This window comes from Numenius arquata, chromosome 12 (genome assembly GCF_964106895.1).
Source record: "Numenius arquata chromosome 12, bNumArq3.hap1.1, whole genome shotgun sequence".
Lineage (NCBI taxonomy): Eukaryota > Metazoa > Chordata > Aves > Charadriiformes > Scolopacidae > Numenius > Numenius arquata.
The window spans coordinates 25,635,121-25,653,516 of NC_133587.1; the positions used below are offsets into that span (position 1 = coordinate 25,635,121).

General features: G+C 45.0%; 1 protein-coding gene across 1 annotated transcript in view; it reads left to right on the forward strand.

Annotated features, from left to right (window-relative positions):
* SPAG6 (sperm associated antigen 6) overlaps positions 1-7,754 on the forward strand; it is a 48,337-nt gene extending 40,583 nt beyond the window's left edge. Inside the window, exon 11 of the mRNA XM_074157113.1 lies at positions 7,673-7,754. Coding sequence (XP_074013214.1) covers positions 7,673-7,754 — 82 coding nt within the window. The remainder of the gene's footprint in view (positions 1-7,672) is intronic.
* Positions 7,755-18,396: the final 10,642 nt, after the last annotated feature.

Genomic DNA, 18,396 nt, shown 5'->3' on the forward strand with positions numbered 1-18,396 from the left:
TCAGTGTTAAAGCCATTATCAACCTAGAAGGTTGGATTCCTACCAAGATTCAATCTTTGTTGCCCCACAGTGCTATAAATTATATTACAATCTATAGTTAAAAATTAATAATATGCAACATAGAGGTCTGATGGAATCATGTTAATGAGAACACTGAAGCTTCATTGACTTGCAATATCATTAGAGCTCTGAGACAGGTTTATGGCCTTGTGCAAAGTGTATTTGTGTTGGTTTAGACACAGTATTTATTTGGTCACACCCAGCCAAATGTTCCCTTACTAAATTAAAATAAATGCTGGTTAGTTCAATGAGCTACAAAGATATATAGCGTAATTTCAGGTTCTCAAGTCACAGAAAATAAGCTCCAACAATGGAAATCAGTAGAGGATCAAAAATGATGGATATACTAGAGTGAATATGAACAAAGAGGGAAGGGAGTTTACTGAGTTGGGCGAAGTTAATTTTTTATAACTCAAGCAATGTATAAAATTTGGAAAGAACAGCTCGCGTTTGTAGTCTGCTCTGATCTTTATGTAACCCCTCCCTGTATACACATACATGCACACACACTTGCAACATGGTCAACCAAAACGTAATTGATTTCTGTCTTTGCTTTCACAAGGTTTGCCTCTGTAAAGCATCTGTAGTGGCTGGAGGAGAGCAGGTCGTTGGCAGGTCCTCTGCTCACTAATGCCAGTTTTATGGTACTAATTTCCATTAAGGTCGGCAGCACCCACTCGATTTCCATCGCAGTGAGAATCCGGCACTGGATCTGATTTCCATGGCAGTGAGAATCCGGCACCGGATCTGCATCAACCCATACCCCTTTGTGCTCTGAATAGCTCTGCTTCTTGCTGGAAACAAAGCAGAAGTGATAAAATGACTTTCTTGTTTTCTTCCCTGACGGTGCTTCAAATAAGGGAATGGTAGGAAAATCTTTCTAGAGCTTTTGTGGAATGGCTCATGCTCTGTGTTGGAGACCCAAATTCCCAGCTGTGCAGGGCATGAAATAAAAAGAGACATTAGAAGAATCAGTAACATACTGGTGTTGCAGTTACTACCTGCTTTGGGAAATGAGTATGTAAGGAGGCTTCAAGTTTTCTGTCTCCTTTCATGAGTAATACCTTCTTGCTGTAGCCATCTCCGAGTTTGGTCTTGGGGCTTGTTGTCTCTGCCTCCTGCATTGAGCCCACGTGGTTGCATCAGTTGGTGGGACAGTGGCAGTGCCGATCATCCCAGTCTAGTCTTGGATTGTTATTCCTACGGATGTTTTTGCTTTATGGGAACAGAAAGGAGGATAACTCCAACAATTCTATAAGCAGTTTAACAATATGAAACTTTCTTGGTTTCAGTCACTCCAAAGCAAATCCTACGCCAACTTATCTGTGAAGACTACAAGGGCTTGGAGACACTGGAGCAGACAGGGAAAATTTGCAGTGGGAGGCTGGGCAGGGTTCAAGGAGAGCAGGTCTTGTGCCTCTGCTGCTTGTATGCCACCACAGCCAGAGAGATGGAGCTGAAACCAGTCTGTCCTTCATTGCATGGGTTAAGACCCCACCCCGCCATGGAAAATGCCCTGGGAAAGGCAGACTATAGCATATACCCATAGGGCTGAGGGGAGTTATAGATTCCTCTCCCCTCCCCCATCCCATGTCCATTTGGCAGCAGTGCACCAACTTTACCTGGTTGGGTCTGGCACAGGGAGGGCTTCCACTTCCTCAGGATGTCCAAGGGGTGTCGTTCTTTAGTGCTTTGAAGTTGAAAACTGTGATGAGAGCTGAGCGTTATTACTGTTTACCGATGTGGTCAGTGTGTAGCTGGCCTTAACTAATTTTCTTGTGGTAATTCCCTTGGTTAAAGTGAAGAAAATGAACTGTTTTGGTGATAGTGTTTTAAGAAGCTGCCATTTCAGAAGCTGTAGCTACATCGCCCTTTGCCCATTGCCCTGTCCAACAGCAAGGGTGGACACTTGGCTTTCTCTCTGAGGTGTGGAGCTCCAGTTTGGACCATCTACGCGTATTTATATATCTTTTTATATCGGACGTGACCTACTAGTCACAAAAATCTGTTAAAATTTTTGCTACTGACTCAAATTATCATGAGGTTCTGAATCATTATTTTAGGCCTAGCCCTTCCCCCTCCAAGCGTTTTTTAAAATCCCAATTTTATGTTTATGCTAATGTAGTCTTGCAATGGGAATGTTTGGTAAAATTGCTGTTTAATTTACAATAGAAGAGTACTTTAGCAGCTGTTTTATAGCAGTTTAACTACTCTGACCTAAATGACTGTTCTTAAGAGATTGAAAAGTAATTGAGAAGGTGAAAAAGTCCAGGACTGTCCTCTTTTTTTTTTTTTTTTTTCATTTCGTGTGTTTCTTTTTTAAGACATCTTTGAAACAGCTTTATAAACAATTTGAATTCCTCTGCGTAATTCAGATGAGAGAGGAAAGAATGTCAGTTTACTGGGATTTGTTTTCTGACCACCTGAGAAAAATGAGTTTTTCATCCTCTTGAATATCATCTGGACTTATAATAAAATGTACTTTCAGCTGGATTCCTTCTGTGTGAAAATAGACAGCAACATCATTGCACACCTAAGGGAAGGACACAGAACTACAAAAGCAAAGTGAAATCTGGGTTTTTCCTGCTCCTCGGAGATCACAAGTAATTTTCTGTAATCTTAATGAAAATTATTTGAATCTTAAAGGAGGGATATACCTCTCCCTTCCCCTCGACCTGAGTAGTCCTGAGCTAGAGATCCTTTAATACACAGCTAAGTCGCCTGTCAGGATCATAGTGTGAACCCGTCCAAGCAATAGCTATTGAAGGAACTGAAAAAAATCCACAAAACTAAAAGGTAATTTGGGAAAATTCATTAGTAAGCTACTAAAACTTCAGCTGAATGTTCATTCCAATCTGTTGCCGATGAATGCAATGTGGTGCTAGTGTGTTGGAATCCTGGGGTGATAGACACATGAAGAACACATAAAAGATGGATGTTTGTTAACTAGTGCTGCAGACAGGCGTCCTACTTGTCTGGGGAGCTGGTCCTGAAAACCCTCAGCCAGGCAAAAGCTTTTGTTGATTTGAGGGTGACTCTGCGCTGGAGAAAGGTTCCTGGGCCCAGGCATATGGCAGTCAGATGACGGCGGCCCAGCTCCCGGGATGTGCTCTGGGCTGGTGGAACGGTTAGATGACAAAACTCTGCAACTTCACACAAGCGGGCTGTAATTTGAAGCCGTTCTGCAGGGAAACCCTAGGCAGCAAGTACAATTTCTGAGCCTGATATAAATTCCATCCTGTTTAACTGCCATCACTTCTACTGCTGCAGATTAGGAAACCAAGTGAAAGAACAAAGTGATGGGGAGATTTGATCTGGCTCCATAATGCAGTTGAAAAACTCCTTGGTAGAAGAGCGGTTTCCATAGCCCCAAAAGCACAGCACTGAGGTCTTCACTGTCTTCTGTTGCTGTATCATTGTGCCCTGAGCAGGCAGCTGGTCCATTTGCTTTCTTCCCTTTCTCCTGCAGAATGAAATAGCGTTCAGTCACTTTTTTCCGGATTTCCTTGTCTCTCTGTATTTTTTTTTTTATTTTTTCATTTGCTTTAACTCAAATTCACTGATTCACATATCTCATACGTGACTTTATCTGTGGGAGAGATGCAAGAATCTCTCCTTTAGCTCCTTCTGATGCTTTTCCAGACCTCACGTACTCCCTCTGCTTCTTGATTCCAGGTTGTGATGTGCTTTAATTTGTCCTGTGTTTTTGTTTAGTTGACAAATTACTCTTCGCATCTCCTTCAGCCCTTTTAAATTACCACTCCACACATCGCTTGTCGTAGTTCACGCTCCTTTTGTTTGACTTTGCTTTTTCCAAGGCTGGTTACTGAGTCTTGGCAGAATTGTTATAGCATCTCACAACCAGCTGGTTTTTGCTGTGACAATAGGCTGATGTATGCCTGAAAAGTGAACCCACAGGCATGCATATTAAATGCTTACAGTGTCGTGACAAGCACAACCAATTTTTTGAAATCCTTTAAAAAAAAAAAATTAAGGTGGAGATTAAAAATATGAAATAATTGGAAAGAAACATTCCCAAATTGAGGAGCAGGCATGCTTGAGATGCGCCACGCACTATCAGCTCTGGGGAAAATCGCAAGAAGATCTTTTGCAGTGAAAGACTTCAAGAGGAGAGGAAAACACCATGGGCCCCATGATGTCCCGCGCGCAGGTAATGTAGCATGTGGGTGCCTGCACCATTTCTTCTGGGTTGTATCCCAGTAAAGGGATCATGGGGCAAATGCAGCTCTACTTACCCAGCAGGACAGGGTGTTCTTATTTTACAGAATTCATTTATTGCTTCAAATAAACCGTTTTATCAAATGACTACATCATGATCACTCTGAGCACGTATTTTAACAACAGCTTTGTTTTAAAGCTCTGTGGAGTACATTTCTACCTCATCTCTCTCTCTTCTCTCTGTATCTTCCCTCCACTTTTCCACTTACTTTTCCCCACTAATGCTTGATACACACTATAAGGTATGTCTGTTGGTGGGTATTACTTTCACCAGCTTTTCTTTGCAGTACTATGTCTATACATGGCAGACAGCATCATTCCTAATTACATGTTGCCCCCAGATGCTCCATGGATGATGCTGATGGATTGCTGTGTGGGTGGTGTTGAAGGGGCTGGGGGAGGGGAAGCTGGGATGCAGCTCCTCTAAGTGGTAGCAGAGGTCTGTCTCTGGCGTGGGATCATCAGTCCTCCCTCAATAAAGTGAGCTCAGGAACCTCCGAGATCCTGCATCTGGGTGTTGGAAAAGGGGATGTAATGCAGGGCAGGCTTCGGGTTACAACCCAAGCAAACAGGGAAGCAGGAGGAGCTGGGAAAGACAGGGAATTTACCCTTTACCTATCGCTGCAGAAACCGCACGGCACAGAGGGCTGACAGACTACACGAGCTGCTAAATCGTGCTTGCTTGATTCCAATTCATCCCCCAGCCCCTGGTTCTGTGCCGGGGGGGTGTCAGCGCTGTCAGGCAGAAATGCACCACAACGGCTGCAGGGCGTCTGCTCTGTCGGCTGCGGGGGCTCAGCTCCATTTCCTTAATGGTACTCCTGACAGCGACCTTCTGCGTGGATTAACATATGCCTGTCGTAGTCGAGGGCAGACAGTGCTTTGGAGCTGAATCAGGCAATTTTTGGCTTCCAGGAGTGTGGCTGTGGAACTGGCAGACTGAGCCACTGACTTCCAACAGCTGCCTGCTCCGAGGCTGGGTCTGTGGAGGACCTGGGTAGAGCAGAGGCAGGAATGAGCATCAGCAGACCCTGCCTTTAAAAGGAAGGGGCCTTCCTGCAGCACAGGGATGGACATGCCTGCACCAGCAGACTGAGGAGGAAGAATGGAAAGTGGAGAGATCCTGGACCTTGAAAGGATGCTCTCCAAACCCCACAGAAATCCAAGCAAAGGCAAGGAGCTCAAAGCAAGGATTTCCAGTCAAGTGTTTGTCGCTTTTACGTAGACCCTTGCTCTTCAAGGGCTGCCAGTTGAGAAGGAGGAAGTGAGAGAGTGCACGTGTGCGAAAGCGCATCTGTAAAGTCTGTTTCCTCCTCTCTTTAACTGTCCTGTGGTCCTTGAAGAGCTTTATATTTAGCGTGCCTAGCAGGTCAGCTACTAGGAAGACATGGAGGGAGGCAGGCAGTACTGGCTTTGGGGACTGAAGCAATTGGACTCTATGGGTTATTACATCCCAAGCTTAGTGCTAGGCCAGGAATTCACCTCACCAGAGTGTGCACAGAAACTAGGAAGTGTCTTGGGATGATGTGCAGAAGCACATTTAAGAACAGAAGACATTAGCTGCTGCGTCAGACCAATGGTACCTCCAGCCCTGAGTCTGTCTCCAGCAGTGGCAGGAGGCAGTGCTACCTACAGAGAGCAGGTCAGCCTGGTCACATCCTGCGGCCAGTCCTCTCTGTACTCCCCCAGCATCCCCAGCTGGTGGATTTGGATGTTAGAGGCTCATTGCTGCCTAACCCTTCTAGTATCTGCTTATGGACCCATTGCCTGCTCACTCAATTTTATGAAGTCCTTCTAGAGTTACTTGCCTGAAAAAGCTTAGTGTCACATACAAATTGAGGACTTCATTGTATGCTCTCCTCTTCAGGTACTCACTGAAAACTTTGAGTAAAACCAGTTCCACCATCAATCCCACAGCGGAGAGACCTTGCTGATGCCTCTTCTCCACCCTTAAAAGTGACTATTAAGCCTTATCTTTTGCTTCATGTCCTGCTTCCAATTTCCTGCCCATAAGAGTCCTTCCTCCTGTCCTGTGGCAAGTTAGTTTCTCTGATATCCTTTGGTGTGGAACCTCATCAAAAGCTTTTTCAAAATTGGACTGTTGTGTGTCTGCTGGACCCACATGCCATCTTTACCGATGCACTCCAAGGACTGTGGTGGGTTGGTGAGGCAGGGTTTCTCTCTGCAGAAGCCACGCTGCCTTGTTCCCAACAGACCATGTTTATCCCTATATATGGTGACTTTATTTTTTTAGACCCTACTGCCACTAGCAAGGATGGACAGCAAAATTCCTGGTCTGCAGTTCCCAGGATCCCTTCTAAAGTCCTTTTTGTGGCTGGGAGTTGCAATGGCAGCTTGCCAGCCCTCTGGCAGCCGCGTGCTTGCCCTGCTGGGTTACCCTCCCCGGCCCACACAGCCCAAGGCTGAGGGGTGAGGATGAGTGGTAGTCAGGGACAGAGTGGAGCTTTACTCAGGAGTGGAAATCATTTCCATCCAGGGAAATATCAATAACTAATTTTTTTCCCTTCAAAATGCATTTAGTCAACTTTTGAAGTGAGTACTTCAGGGACCAGGCATTTTACATGGCTTCTCATACAATGGTCTGCAAAATGCAGAGATGTATAGAGATCAGGTGACAATACAATTTCTGCCATAGTTCTTGTGCCTGCTATTGATATATAATTGTTGGGATTTTTCCCTACAATGTGACGGGAATATCTGCATTGGCAATTTATTGGGGTAAAGGGGGAGAGAGAGACTGTAACGCTACGCTGAAATCGTGGAGATTAGGACTTAATAGAAGAAATGAGCACAAAACTGAAGAAGATAGCTAAATATAGATCCTTTGGGCTATAGAAACACCTCAATGAAAAGTTTTTGACCCAACTATTAAACACGGATATTTCTTACATGACATCCGATGAGAGACAAATGCTGCTAAGGAGACTCTGAGAGGATCCAGCTCTGGAAAGAGGCGGTTCTTGTGCCTGCTCACAGGCAATGACGTTTTGCAGCTAATGTTCTTTACTGATTGTCACCGAGATGGAGAGAAAGGAAAATACAAAAGCGAAAAAGACATAGTGAACAGTAAATAAATACACAGGAGGCAGCAGTAAAAGATGTCAGTTGTCTGTTGGGCTCGAAGCGACTGCCAAGGAGCTTTGCTCTGGGAAGAGAAAGTGCCGCAGCAGGACGGGAACGCTTGGCTTGGGCGGGTTGTCATATCTGTCATCATTATAAGCATGGACAGATGATGATGATCTCTCCATTCTGTTTCTGGTTTTTCTCAGTCTCCAGAGAGGCTCATCCAGCTGTTTTCACCACAAAATTTATTCAGCTAATTTGTCCACTTTCCTTTCTCGTTTTCTTACAGCACTTCTTACCTTCATCAAGCTGGTAACATCTTCTCTGTGCCAACTGCTACTTTCAGCCTTCCCTGTTCCTGGAGATGCTGACTGCTTTCAGGGCCTGATGGCGTGATACTGTCTGCGTCCTGCACTGTTTTTCAGCTGCTCTTTCCTGCCCAACGTGGCATCCCATACCGCGCAAGGCAGGGGCAAGGCAGGGGGAGAAAAGCAGGGGCTCTTTAGGCAGGTCCCTTCTCATAGATACAGTTTCCTGCCTCCTCTCTTCTGGCTTCCCCTCTGCACCCATCCCTCGGATGCTGACCCCACATTAATTTTCTAGCCTGCAGCAGCAGTGTGTCTAAAGCCAGGCAGCTGACAGCACAGCTCGCTCAACTACCGCTGTAGGATTTTGAAGACAAGCAGGTTTCACAAGGCTGCAGCTGGAGGGAAAGAGTCTCTAAAAGCTGGTTCCTCTTCAGAGTTTTCGGAGAAGACATGTATGATCACCGATGCTTTCCAGTCTCGGTTTTGGTAAGTGAGTTGAAGAAAGATAGTCTAAGTCCTTTTTATTTATTTATTTTTTTCCAAATGATAACTAGGATATAGCAATTGTACCTAGTTAAGTAGCTCTCTGCACCCTGAGCTTGTCACATCCTGTGTCTGAGGAGGACCACTCTGAGTGAGATTTATGTGTGGGCATTTGGTATAATTTGAAACAGACTGCAGCTCAGTGTCAGGGCATTTCACGACATGCAGAGCCTTAGAATCATGATAGAAGTCATCTGGGGACCTGCACCAGCAGCGTGCAACCTTTCTTGCCGGAGTCGTTCCTACCTGCTTACCACAGCCTGCAAAACAAACAGCCACCCATGCAATCGCAGTGCCGAGAAAATGCCGCTGTGATGGATGACGTCCAGGTGTGACCTTTCACCTGTTACGGTAGCCAAAAATCGTTGCGGGAAGAGTGCATGATGGAAGATTATGGGATAATAAAAAAAAAAAAATAACCACCACCCACAAAAAAAGATCAATCAGGTGAAGGATTCTGTTGTTGAGAAAGTATTAACTATTTTTTAAATACACAACCACCTGACAGGCCAGGCCACACCTAAAAGGGCTAATGATAAAGCCAGAGTTGGCTGGAATGGTTCAGTCCAAAGGGCACAGGCTGGTTTGCTGGCGAATGCGGAGCGTATCTTCGGTAAGCTGCTACAACGGATGCAAGAAACTGAGCACGCAATCTATTATCAAATGCATGGCGAAAATTGACATTTCAGCAATGTAATACACTTGTTTTTCCAGTGGCATGAGACTAACATGTTCCTTTTCTGTGCTTGATGCAGCGTCATTCACATCTGAGCAAAATAAATGGGGAGGAAGATGATTTTGCTATCTATTCTTGGCACTGCTAATTTTAGTGCTGCTAAGGAGAGGGATTTTTTTTTTTTTTTAAAGAAAATGTAACAAAGCACAAGAGTCTTAGAATAAAACTAACTGTAAAGGGCAACATCACTGCTGTTCCTTTGATAACTCATATTTCAATAACTGCTGTACATCCCTTGTGTTGTCTGGAATGAAAACCAGCTGTCAAACTCTGACACATTGGTGTTATGAAATCTTTCCAGCTTCTCTGAACCCCAAAAGCAAACCAGGGTTTGTGTAGCTGAAATAAATATAGAATGACCGTGAATGGAAGCTTCTTAATTCAGCCCCATCAGTACAAAAGATTACGCATCTCGTCTAATTTCTATGCTGTGTACAAGAGGGTTTGAATTGCAATTTTGGAATCAGTTGCCTCTTTCCCTTTTGCAACACCTCCTTCTACCGCTGTGGTAGTTCGTAACATACAGATCCATGTATCGAAAAAAAAACGGTGGAGAAAGGCTTGGCTTGTGATGTTTGTTTTTTTTCCTTCCAATCCTACCTTCTCTGAAATGCAGGCAGACTTATTTCTTTCCCCTATGATATAGCTCCTATTATATGCTTTGCACCTTTAAATGTGCGAAGCATCGTGTCTGCCTGGCAGGACCCTGATATTCAAGATGGAAGAGAGACAGGCTTTGTTTTCTCTCTCATGGAGATTTTGCATTCGGTCTTCCTTTGCCGCTACGTTGGCTTGTGGAGAGGGTTTGTAAACAACCCCGTCCCGTTTCCCAGTTTCTTTACATTTTCTGTACACAAAGAGCAAAATGCAAATTTTCCCCCTGCACAGGGAAATGCCAGGAGAGGAAAACGTGCAAAACCTCAGCACGGGGAAGCAGCGTCTCCTCGGCTGCAGAGCCTTCTCACAGCAGACAGGCAGGCTGAACGCTCACGTTTGAAACTGCAAAACAAAGAAAATAAACTAGCAGGCAGGCATTCTTGACTGCCTGAGGAGGACTATTTCTGTTCCTCACCAACCTGCTGGCAGCCAGGACAGTAACGAAGGCGCGCTGCTGCGTGGAGGCCCCATACGTACGGCTGCATTTTGGGGATTAGACGTTTGCCATCGCATTTTCAGATAGATAGTTTCATTTTTCTACCTGGGTCATCCATATCCTAGAGTACAAGAAAGTAAGAACACTATGAAGGTCATTCTTCACCTGCGGTAGGTTACTGGTTAAATTGGTTAAGCAATGATCTGGTTTTGTAACTTGTTCCACATGAGCAAGCGAAGGAGCCGCAGCCAGCGGGGGGCGAGGCTCGGCTGCGGCAGGTGGGGATAGCTTTCCTGTGGGGTGACAAGTTTGGAGACCTGAGTTTTTCAAGGATAAGTTTTTCCTTTTCCCCGCTCTCACATGGGCTTCAGAAGCTGTATGGTGGCTGCTTTCTGAGAGGAGGTGAGTCTAAGGCAAGCCAGAGCGAAGCCACATTAGTATTTGGGTTTGTTTGTATGGTCAGAGGCTTACCCATGCTGTCAGTTCTGATGAGTTCATGAAGAAGTTATGGCAATTTGTGGGAGGCCTCCAGGCTTTCAGATGAGGTGTGGACTGACTGTGGTTGGAGCTGCATTCTTTCTCCCCCCGCCCCCCCTCCCATACAAGTGACCTCCTTGGGAAAAACCCCAGGACTTGTGTCAGAACAGTATTCTGCATTCATTAAGCAGAGATTCAGCTGCTGTGTGTGTCGATGTGTGTGTACATGGAATAGCAGCGTTCCTACCAACATCCTCCCTCAAGAATCCTGTTGCGGGAGGACAGTTATAAATAACTCTTTGGCCACTATAATTGTTCTGCCAGTACAAGCCGCCAGAGAAATACATTGACTCAGCACATGCTTGAACAAGCTCCTTTCCCGGGCGGCACCTCCCACCGTATAAACGTCCCCGCAAAGTCCTGTAGGTACCTGGTGGGGCAGCGAGCCCCATCTGGCTGCTGTGGCAAACTGGTGTAAGCCAGGGCTGAACCAAAATGAATCTTGTAAAATATGTCGAAAATAAAGCACTACTTACGCACTAGTTAATATTTTTTTCAGTACCCCCAGCTATAATTCCAGCTACTGTTGCAAGAACTGCAAGTGCCTTTCCCTGCGGTGGTACTCCGGGTGTTTCTTGTGGGGAAAGCGATGTTCTTCTGCCACCCTGCACAGAGCCATGCTGGTCTTTGCTGAGCCAAGTAGAATGACCTTGTACGCGTTCACTGACAAGTGGAACAAAATTGTCCCCCGTGCTAGTGTTCTTAATGTCTGCCGCTACAATGGTTTTTATGCCTCTTCCGCCCGCCACAGTCTTACCAAAGAAAATCCCTGGCCCCGTACCAGGTAGGAGGCTACAGTCCCACTTTTTGCTGCTGTTCCGAGAAGGATATTAATTCTTTTTTGTAATTATGTGGGAGATTCTTTTTCTTATTTAAAAAAATAACTTAAAAATAATAATTAGGAACCTGTCATTATTCTTTTTGTTTCAAAGCAGGTTCTACATGGAAGAAAGAACACAAAAATGTGGTTTGCTTTTTATCACTTGGAGCACCAAAATGGCTACAAATGAATCCAAATGTAATTTTCTTGAGAAAATCATTCCTCCATTATACAGACCTTATTTGCTGTACTTCTCAGGGCCTGTTTTACCTGTGTAGTTTGAAATTATGCAGAAAAAAATCTGCCTTTTTTGTTTATGCAAATCTCAGTTCTGCCTTTTTATTCTGCTAATTCTGTCTCTGAGACTGCTTTTTCTATTATTATTAATTCCTACAAGTAATTGTAAAAGACGTATCTTCAGAATATCACTCTCTGGCTTTCCAAGAACCTATTTGAACATGCACAGTATGTTCCCTTAACTACATGGCTCCATTTAAACCAGTACAATTGCTTGGTAGATATGTAGGTAAACTAGTGCTCTACTCTTACCTTGCTGTATCTCTTTCCTGAAATGATGATGGCATCATACCTTTATATGAGTAATATTGCATATGTAGTAAATGTTTTACTACTGTAACTACTTCAGTAAAATAAAATCATACCCTGCCTAATTATAATGAAAGAAAACCAGAGTGTAGACCAAGACTCACTGGTTGATTCTTTATTACAGTATGTTTCCAGAGGCAACAGAATTTAAACATCATGTTTTCCCTGTGGGTTGTTCTAATTTTTTTCCATAATGTCACGGATTTATTATTTCTAAATGCAATGACGACATCAGTTACAATGGGAACGTTTTTATCTTTGCCCTGTGTTCTGTAGAGACAAACCTCTAGAAGTCAAACAGTGCACTTTCAAAAATGAGCTTATCTCTGAGGTTAAACAAGGTGTGGCAACCCTGACATGGGTCAAGAAAACGTCATTTTCCAGCCCTCATAGGGGTCCTCATTCTGTAATGTGAAGATAGTTTTATAGCTGTGTATTTACATATTTTTAGCACTGTCATATACTTTGTTTTCAACAGAGATGTTATATTTAGAAGTTTCTCAAAATGTGGAGCATGTGTTAAATTTCTTTTGCGTAATCCATCAAGACTAATTTGATTTGAGACCAGTGCCTTTTTTTCCCCCCATCTGTTTGGAAAAGTGCAGTTGTAGAGACATCAGTCATGTAACACTTTCCGTGAAACAGCTTTACTGACAGTTGGGAGTTGTCAGTAACCATGTGGATTTCAAGCTCTCAGTCTGGCTGCGATGGGAAAAACCCTCTGACACATAATTTCCACAGAGCCACAGAATTTAAGGACAGAAAGATCCAGTGTGATTATCTAGCTGACCTCCTGCCTAGCCGGCCCAGGGAGAAGTCATGTTTCATGCCTAATAGCTGCAGAAAACACCAGCTTTTGGGACAAACATGCACTCAATTTAACAGCATTTGCTCGCCAGCCGCCAGTAGTTTATTTCAATAGTTAACGACTGCTATTTAGTTCATATATATGTTGTGTACATAACTGTGGATTGTTTTCTGTTTCAACTGATCTAACTTCAACTTCCAATCTTTGGGAAAGCTTTAAGAGATGCCGGATCTGTGTTCCTTGTCTAAATGCCAGAGACCAAAGCCTGTGTTGGGTGAGGGTAGAACAGGCAGATGCTCCAGGTGGCAAATTGCTGGAAGCAGCAAAACAGATCTGCAGAGGGAAACCCATGTCCCTGCTGCCCACCCCCACAGCCCCACTTTGAGTTTGCTACCCCAGCGCTGGGGCAGGGGCAGGAGAAGGGGTGTGCAGGGCTCGGCATAGGCTCGCAGGGCTCACTGGCTCTGCCTATATGCAGGAGGTGGAGGAAGACACATCGAAGTGCCCATAAAAGCTCTTTTCCTTTCAACTAGGAAGTGGTAAAACCCAGTTTTGCCCCTATGCCACTGAGAAATGTGGAATCGTCTCTCTTCGAACCAGTGCAGGCATCTCCATTATGTTCACCTTTGAGAAGCTACCATGCTGAAATGTTTCAGTCTCTCACCATAAGAAGTTTTGCACCTTCTAGGGCACTCTCCTCTTCATTTATATTCTGCTCAGGAGGTGGCCAGCAGAACAGCCCACAAGGGCCGATGTCAGAGGTGATGTAACCTACCGTGTCATACTTGGCATTTCCTTTTATCCGTGTTGGTGTGCACTGATCTTTGTATATTAGCTCCTTTTGTGACAGCAATATGGTCTGCAAATTCAAATTAATTTACTATGCTCTCCAAGTCTTTTTCCTTAACCTCTGCTGATCAGCACAGCATCTCTTCTGCAGTAAATCCTCCATCCTTGTAGATGTCTGAGCTTGCTTTCGGCTGCACTGGAAAGCTTATGGTTTCACTGTGCCCATGCAAATGATCAAGTTGACTCTGGGTTACAATTTTTCATCCTTGTTATTCGCTGTCCCCCTGATCTCGGCGTTTTTAAAAACATTACTCAGGAATCACTGTATCTTCTAAGCGCAGTGCAAAAATCTGAAATAGTGCATATTCAGCTACCTTCTTCTTGCAAATTGGAAAAGAATACACTTAATCTTGTTTATAATAATATTTTGTTATCATTTAATACAGTTATTATTTCAATTAATTAATCGTAGAATCAAGGGACCTCTGGAGTTCACCTAGTCCAACACCCTGCTTGAAGTGGGGCTTTCACCAACCATGGATAAGGACAGCCATGGTCCAGCTAAGTCTTGAAACATCTCCAGGAACAGAAGTTCCATAACCTCTCCGGGCAACCTGTTCCAGGGTTACACTGCCCTTCTGGTGAACATGTCTTCTCATGTCCAGACACGTCCAGATACCTCAGCTTGTGGCTACTGGCCCCTTTTACAGCCTCTAGCACTAAGAAGACACGTTTGGTTCTTGTCTACGTACCCACCCTTCTAAGAGCTGTGGGCAGCTGTTCCAGCTCCCCTTGATCAGGCTAAACAAGCACAGCTCCTTCAGCCCCCTCACATTGCTCCAGGTCTCTGATCATCTCAGTAACCTTCCACTGGACCCTTTCCAGTTTCTTCATGCCCCTCCTGGACTGCTGAACCCAAAAATGGGGAGCAAAGCTGAACAGAGGGAGATAATAACAGTTTTGTGGCCTCCTAACATAGCCCAGGATGTGACATGCATTGTCCAGATGAGAGAGCGTGCTGGTGACTCACATTTGGCCTTATGCCCTCTGTGATCTTCAGCTCCTTTTTGCCAGGATGACTCCTCAGCGAGGTGTTTCCCAGCCTGTAGCAGATCATGTTTCCTTGTTGAACTTCATGAGGTGTCTGTTGGCCCAGATCTCAAGTTTATAAAGGAGCCTTTTCATTGAAGCTTTACTGTTTGTCAATCCAGACAGTTTAAGTCATCAACAAATCTGACTGTGTTACCATCAAGGTTGCTGATGAAGATACTGAACAATGTGGATCTCAGTACTGACCCCTTGGGTGCTCCTCTGGTTGCTGGTGACCTGCCAGACACGACCTGCCAGTTTTCAGCCCATCTTTCAGCCTACCTTTCTAGCCCACACCCTCTGAGCTCCCAAGTGATGATGTTGTGTGACATGGTGACAAAGCCTTACTAATGTCAGGGTAGATTACACCCAACGCTTTCATTTTCTTCACACATTCAGAAATTTCATCTTAGAAAGTAGGCTAATTTGCCATCAGTATACCATACTAACTGTTCCCAAGTACTTTCTTGTCCTTTATGGCCTTGGAAGTGGATCCCAAGAAGGACACACTCCCTGACCTTCTAGTGACTGGAACTATCTCTGGTCAGCAGATAGTTCCCCAGTTTTCTTTCTCTCCTTTTTAAAGACAGATGAAGTGTTAGACTTCTTCCAGCCATCAGGGACTTCCCCAGTCACCCTAGTTATCACAGACTGTAGAAAGCTGTCTCATGTTGCCAGTTCTTTCAGGAAATTGGGGCCATCCTTCGTGTCCATCTCTTGTATGCTTCCTTTTTGCATCTGTTTTCATCAAGAGAAAGCTCCCATAGCCAATCAAGTCTTCTGCTGAAATTCCATCTTCCTGCTTAACAGGATCATTTTTTGCTGAGCTCTCAGTAAGATCTCATTAAAAATCCTTCAGATCTTCTGGGCACATTTCCACTTCATGGTTGCATTCCAGGGGATTTTATTTATCCACTCTCTTAGTAAACTCAAGTTTCTTCTGAAATTCAGAGTCACAAATCTGTAGCTTACCTTCCTAGCCTTCTTCTAGATCTTGCATTCATTTATGGTAACAGAAGATAAGCCCAGGCTGATACTGTGACCACATCCATCACTGGCAAGTCAAGCAGAGTGTAACCCCCGGCTGGCCACTCCAGCATTCGCATGATGAAATTATCACTAGCCCAGTGTAAGAAGCTGCTGCTTCTTAGTGCTGTGCTGCCCTTCCAGCAAATGCCTGGATGGTTGAAATAGTCTGTAAGGATCAGGGCTGGTCAGAAGGGCACTTCTACCAGTTGTCTGTAGAAAGCCCCGTTCACGGGCTCCTCCTGGTTGAGCATGCCGTGAGAGACTGCCCTATCTCCAGCAGGACTGTGGCCTCTGCTTCTCACCCAAAGACTCCTCCGGTATTGGCTTTCCTGCTGGAGCTTGGTACAGGGAGCTCCGTACAGGGAGCTCCTTAACACAGAGCACAACTCATATCGTCCACATTTGATTCACTGTGATTCGCATCATCTTGATTAATTTTGAATCTCTTGATTCATATCATTCTTGTTTCCTAATCAAGATGTCGCTGATCTCTAACCTTACTGTCAAATGCAGTCAAAGATAAGGAATCTAATTCCTCTTCTTATTATCCAGGCTTGGCATAGAACCGTAATAATAATAATTACATATATTTCCTTATCCTCAAGCTTTCTGAACCTGACCGGCACAGGATCTAGTGTTCTCCAAGTCAAGACATTTGCACATGATGACACCAGAAGATGAAGTTGTATTTGCCATAGAGTGCTGCATTTGCACTCCAGCACGCTGCAGCTGTGAAGGTGCAAGGTATTAGAGGGGTATGTGAGCAAATCTTTGCGCTAATGAAAGTACCACACCAACATTGACATCAGGCTAAACAAGCAGAATTTTTTTCTTTATTGGTTAATCCCCTAAAGCCCCAAACAATCATGCAAAGAATAGACTCTTTTGAATGAAAGTCACACATTAACTTTATGTTTATATTTTACTTCCACTCCAGTTGAGTGGTTTTCTTCCTCCTTCTCCCATTCATTCATTTGATCAGGACTTTGTGTAAAAGTAGAACAGAAGTGATGATTTTTTTTTTTAATTTTTTTTTTTTTTTTAAAGCAGAAAGCTTGATGCACAACCTGTGCTGTTCCTGTTGCCAGAAGGTGCAGCAGCCTGGCTGCACGGTGACTCATGGCCCTGTGCCACATTGCAAATAATGCTCTTATTAATCTCCCCAGGCTTTGTTCTGGCCCCCCTCCTGGCGGTGTCTGATTTCATGGTGCGGCGTAGCCAAAGGTCAGATAAACTACATGATGGCCAGAGTTGCTACCGAAGAAGGAAATCGGAAATGCCTCTCCCAGCAGTTTCAGCAACGAGAATGGAGAGAAAAAGAATTTCTTTTATTATTAACCTGCCCGATGTGTCATCTCATGTTGCTGTTTCAGTGGAGGAAAGCTGTGGTACAGCAGTAACCCAGGGAAGCGGCCAAGCCCAGCTGTGTTGCAAATGCTTCTGGGTCTGCCTGACTCGGTGCGTTCCTCACCAAAAATGTTCTTTCTTTAGGTGTTGGATCATTCGCAACAAATGGCAGTACCAAGCTAAAAAAGATGCTGAGTTTGTCTCTAACTGAGCTGATGTCATTGACTGATTCACTAATTACCCACTTTTCCCCAGATTTGATTCAACGTACCGTTCACAAAGAGATAACCAGGCACAAATTAGTCAAGCTGAAGTGTGATGCGCTTGGCTACTTGGCCATTTCGTCGTTGCCAGTTTCGTTACTGATGAGTGATTACTGCTGTGAAACTAGCAAGTGCTTCTTGCAAGTCGTTTCTTTTCCTCCATGGCTACCCAAAGCGGCTTTTTAGTCACACGAAATGCGGCCCATAGGCACTGGGCTGGAGCGCTTTGTGAGCAGCTAGCGTGGCCAGATCAAATACGTGTGCTTACTGTAGATGTCGCGTGGTTTTCCTCGCTCTCCTTTGAACCAAGCTGGCTGTGGTTTCTGGTGACTGCTGCCTCTGTGCTATAGGCTCTGGGTGACGCTGACACATACAGGACTTATCTGGAAAAAGAGAGGGGAGCAGAAGACAGCGTCACTTCCTGCGCACGCCGTCCTGTCCATTTCTGTCAAAGCCCAAGACCTCGTCACAGCTTCCTGGGTCGTATTTGAGTGATTTTTAGGGGGGAGGGAACCTTCCTTTGGCTAGGCAGATGCAGGAGAGCAGTAAGATTGTTATTCCAAAGCTTTGTAATTTCATGGACAGACACTGCAATTCCAGCTCTTATCATGACTTTCCAAATACATTTGGGCAAGCGTGCAGCGCATGGGGCTGAGGTTTTTCGCTCTGTCACACAGAGATGCGCCAGCCCTGCTCTCCATCCCTGTGGTAGGGCTTTGCCTTGCAGCAGGGCTCCTGCCGTCCACGTGGGCGCAGGGCTGCTGTCGGCAGGATCCAGTAGCTGTTTGTTCCCACTTTGAGCAAAGGCCAGTAATTGCACAAAGCACAGAGGAGGGGAGAGACAACCCCCCCAGTAGTGGTCTGCCTTAAACCTGTCCTCCACCACCGCTGGGACCAGGCGAGGTTTTGCAGTGGGCAGATTTGGGGCTCGTCAAGTCTGTCGGCCACTTTCCAGGGGAACAGCCCCCAGTTCACTGCCCTGTTATCCAGCTTGCCAGCAGCTGCCCTCGGACAAGACCCCGTGGGACCCTCACCCCATTTCCAG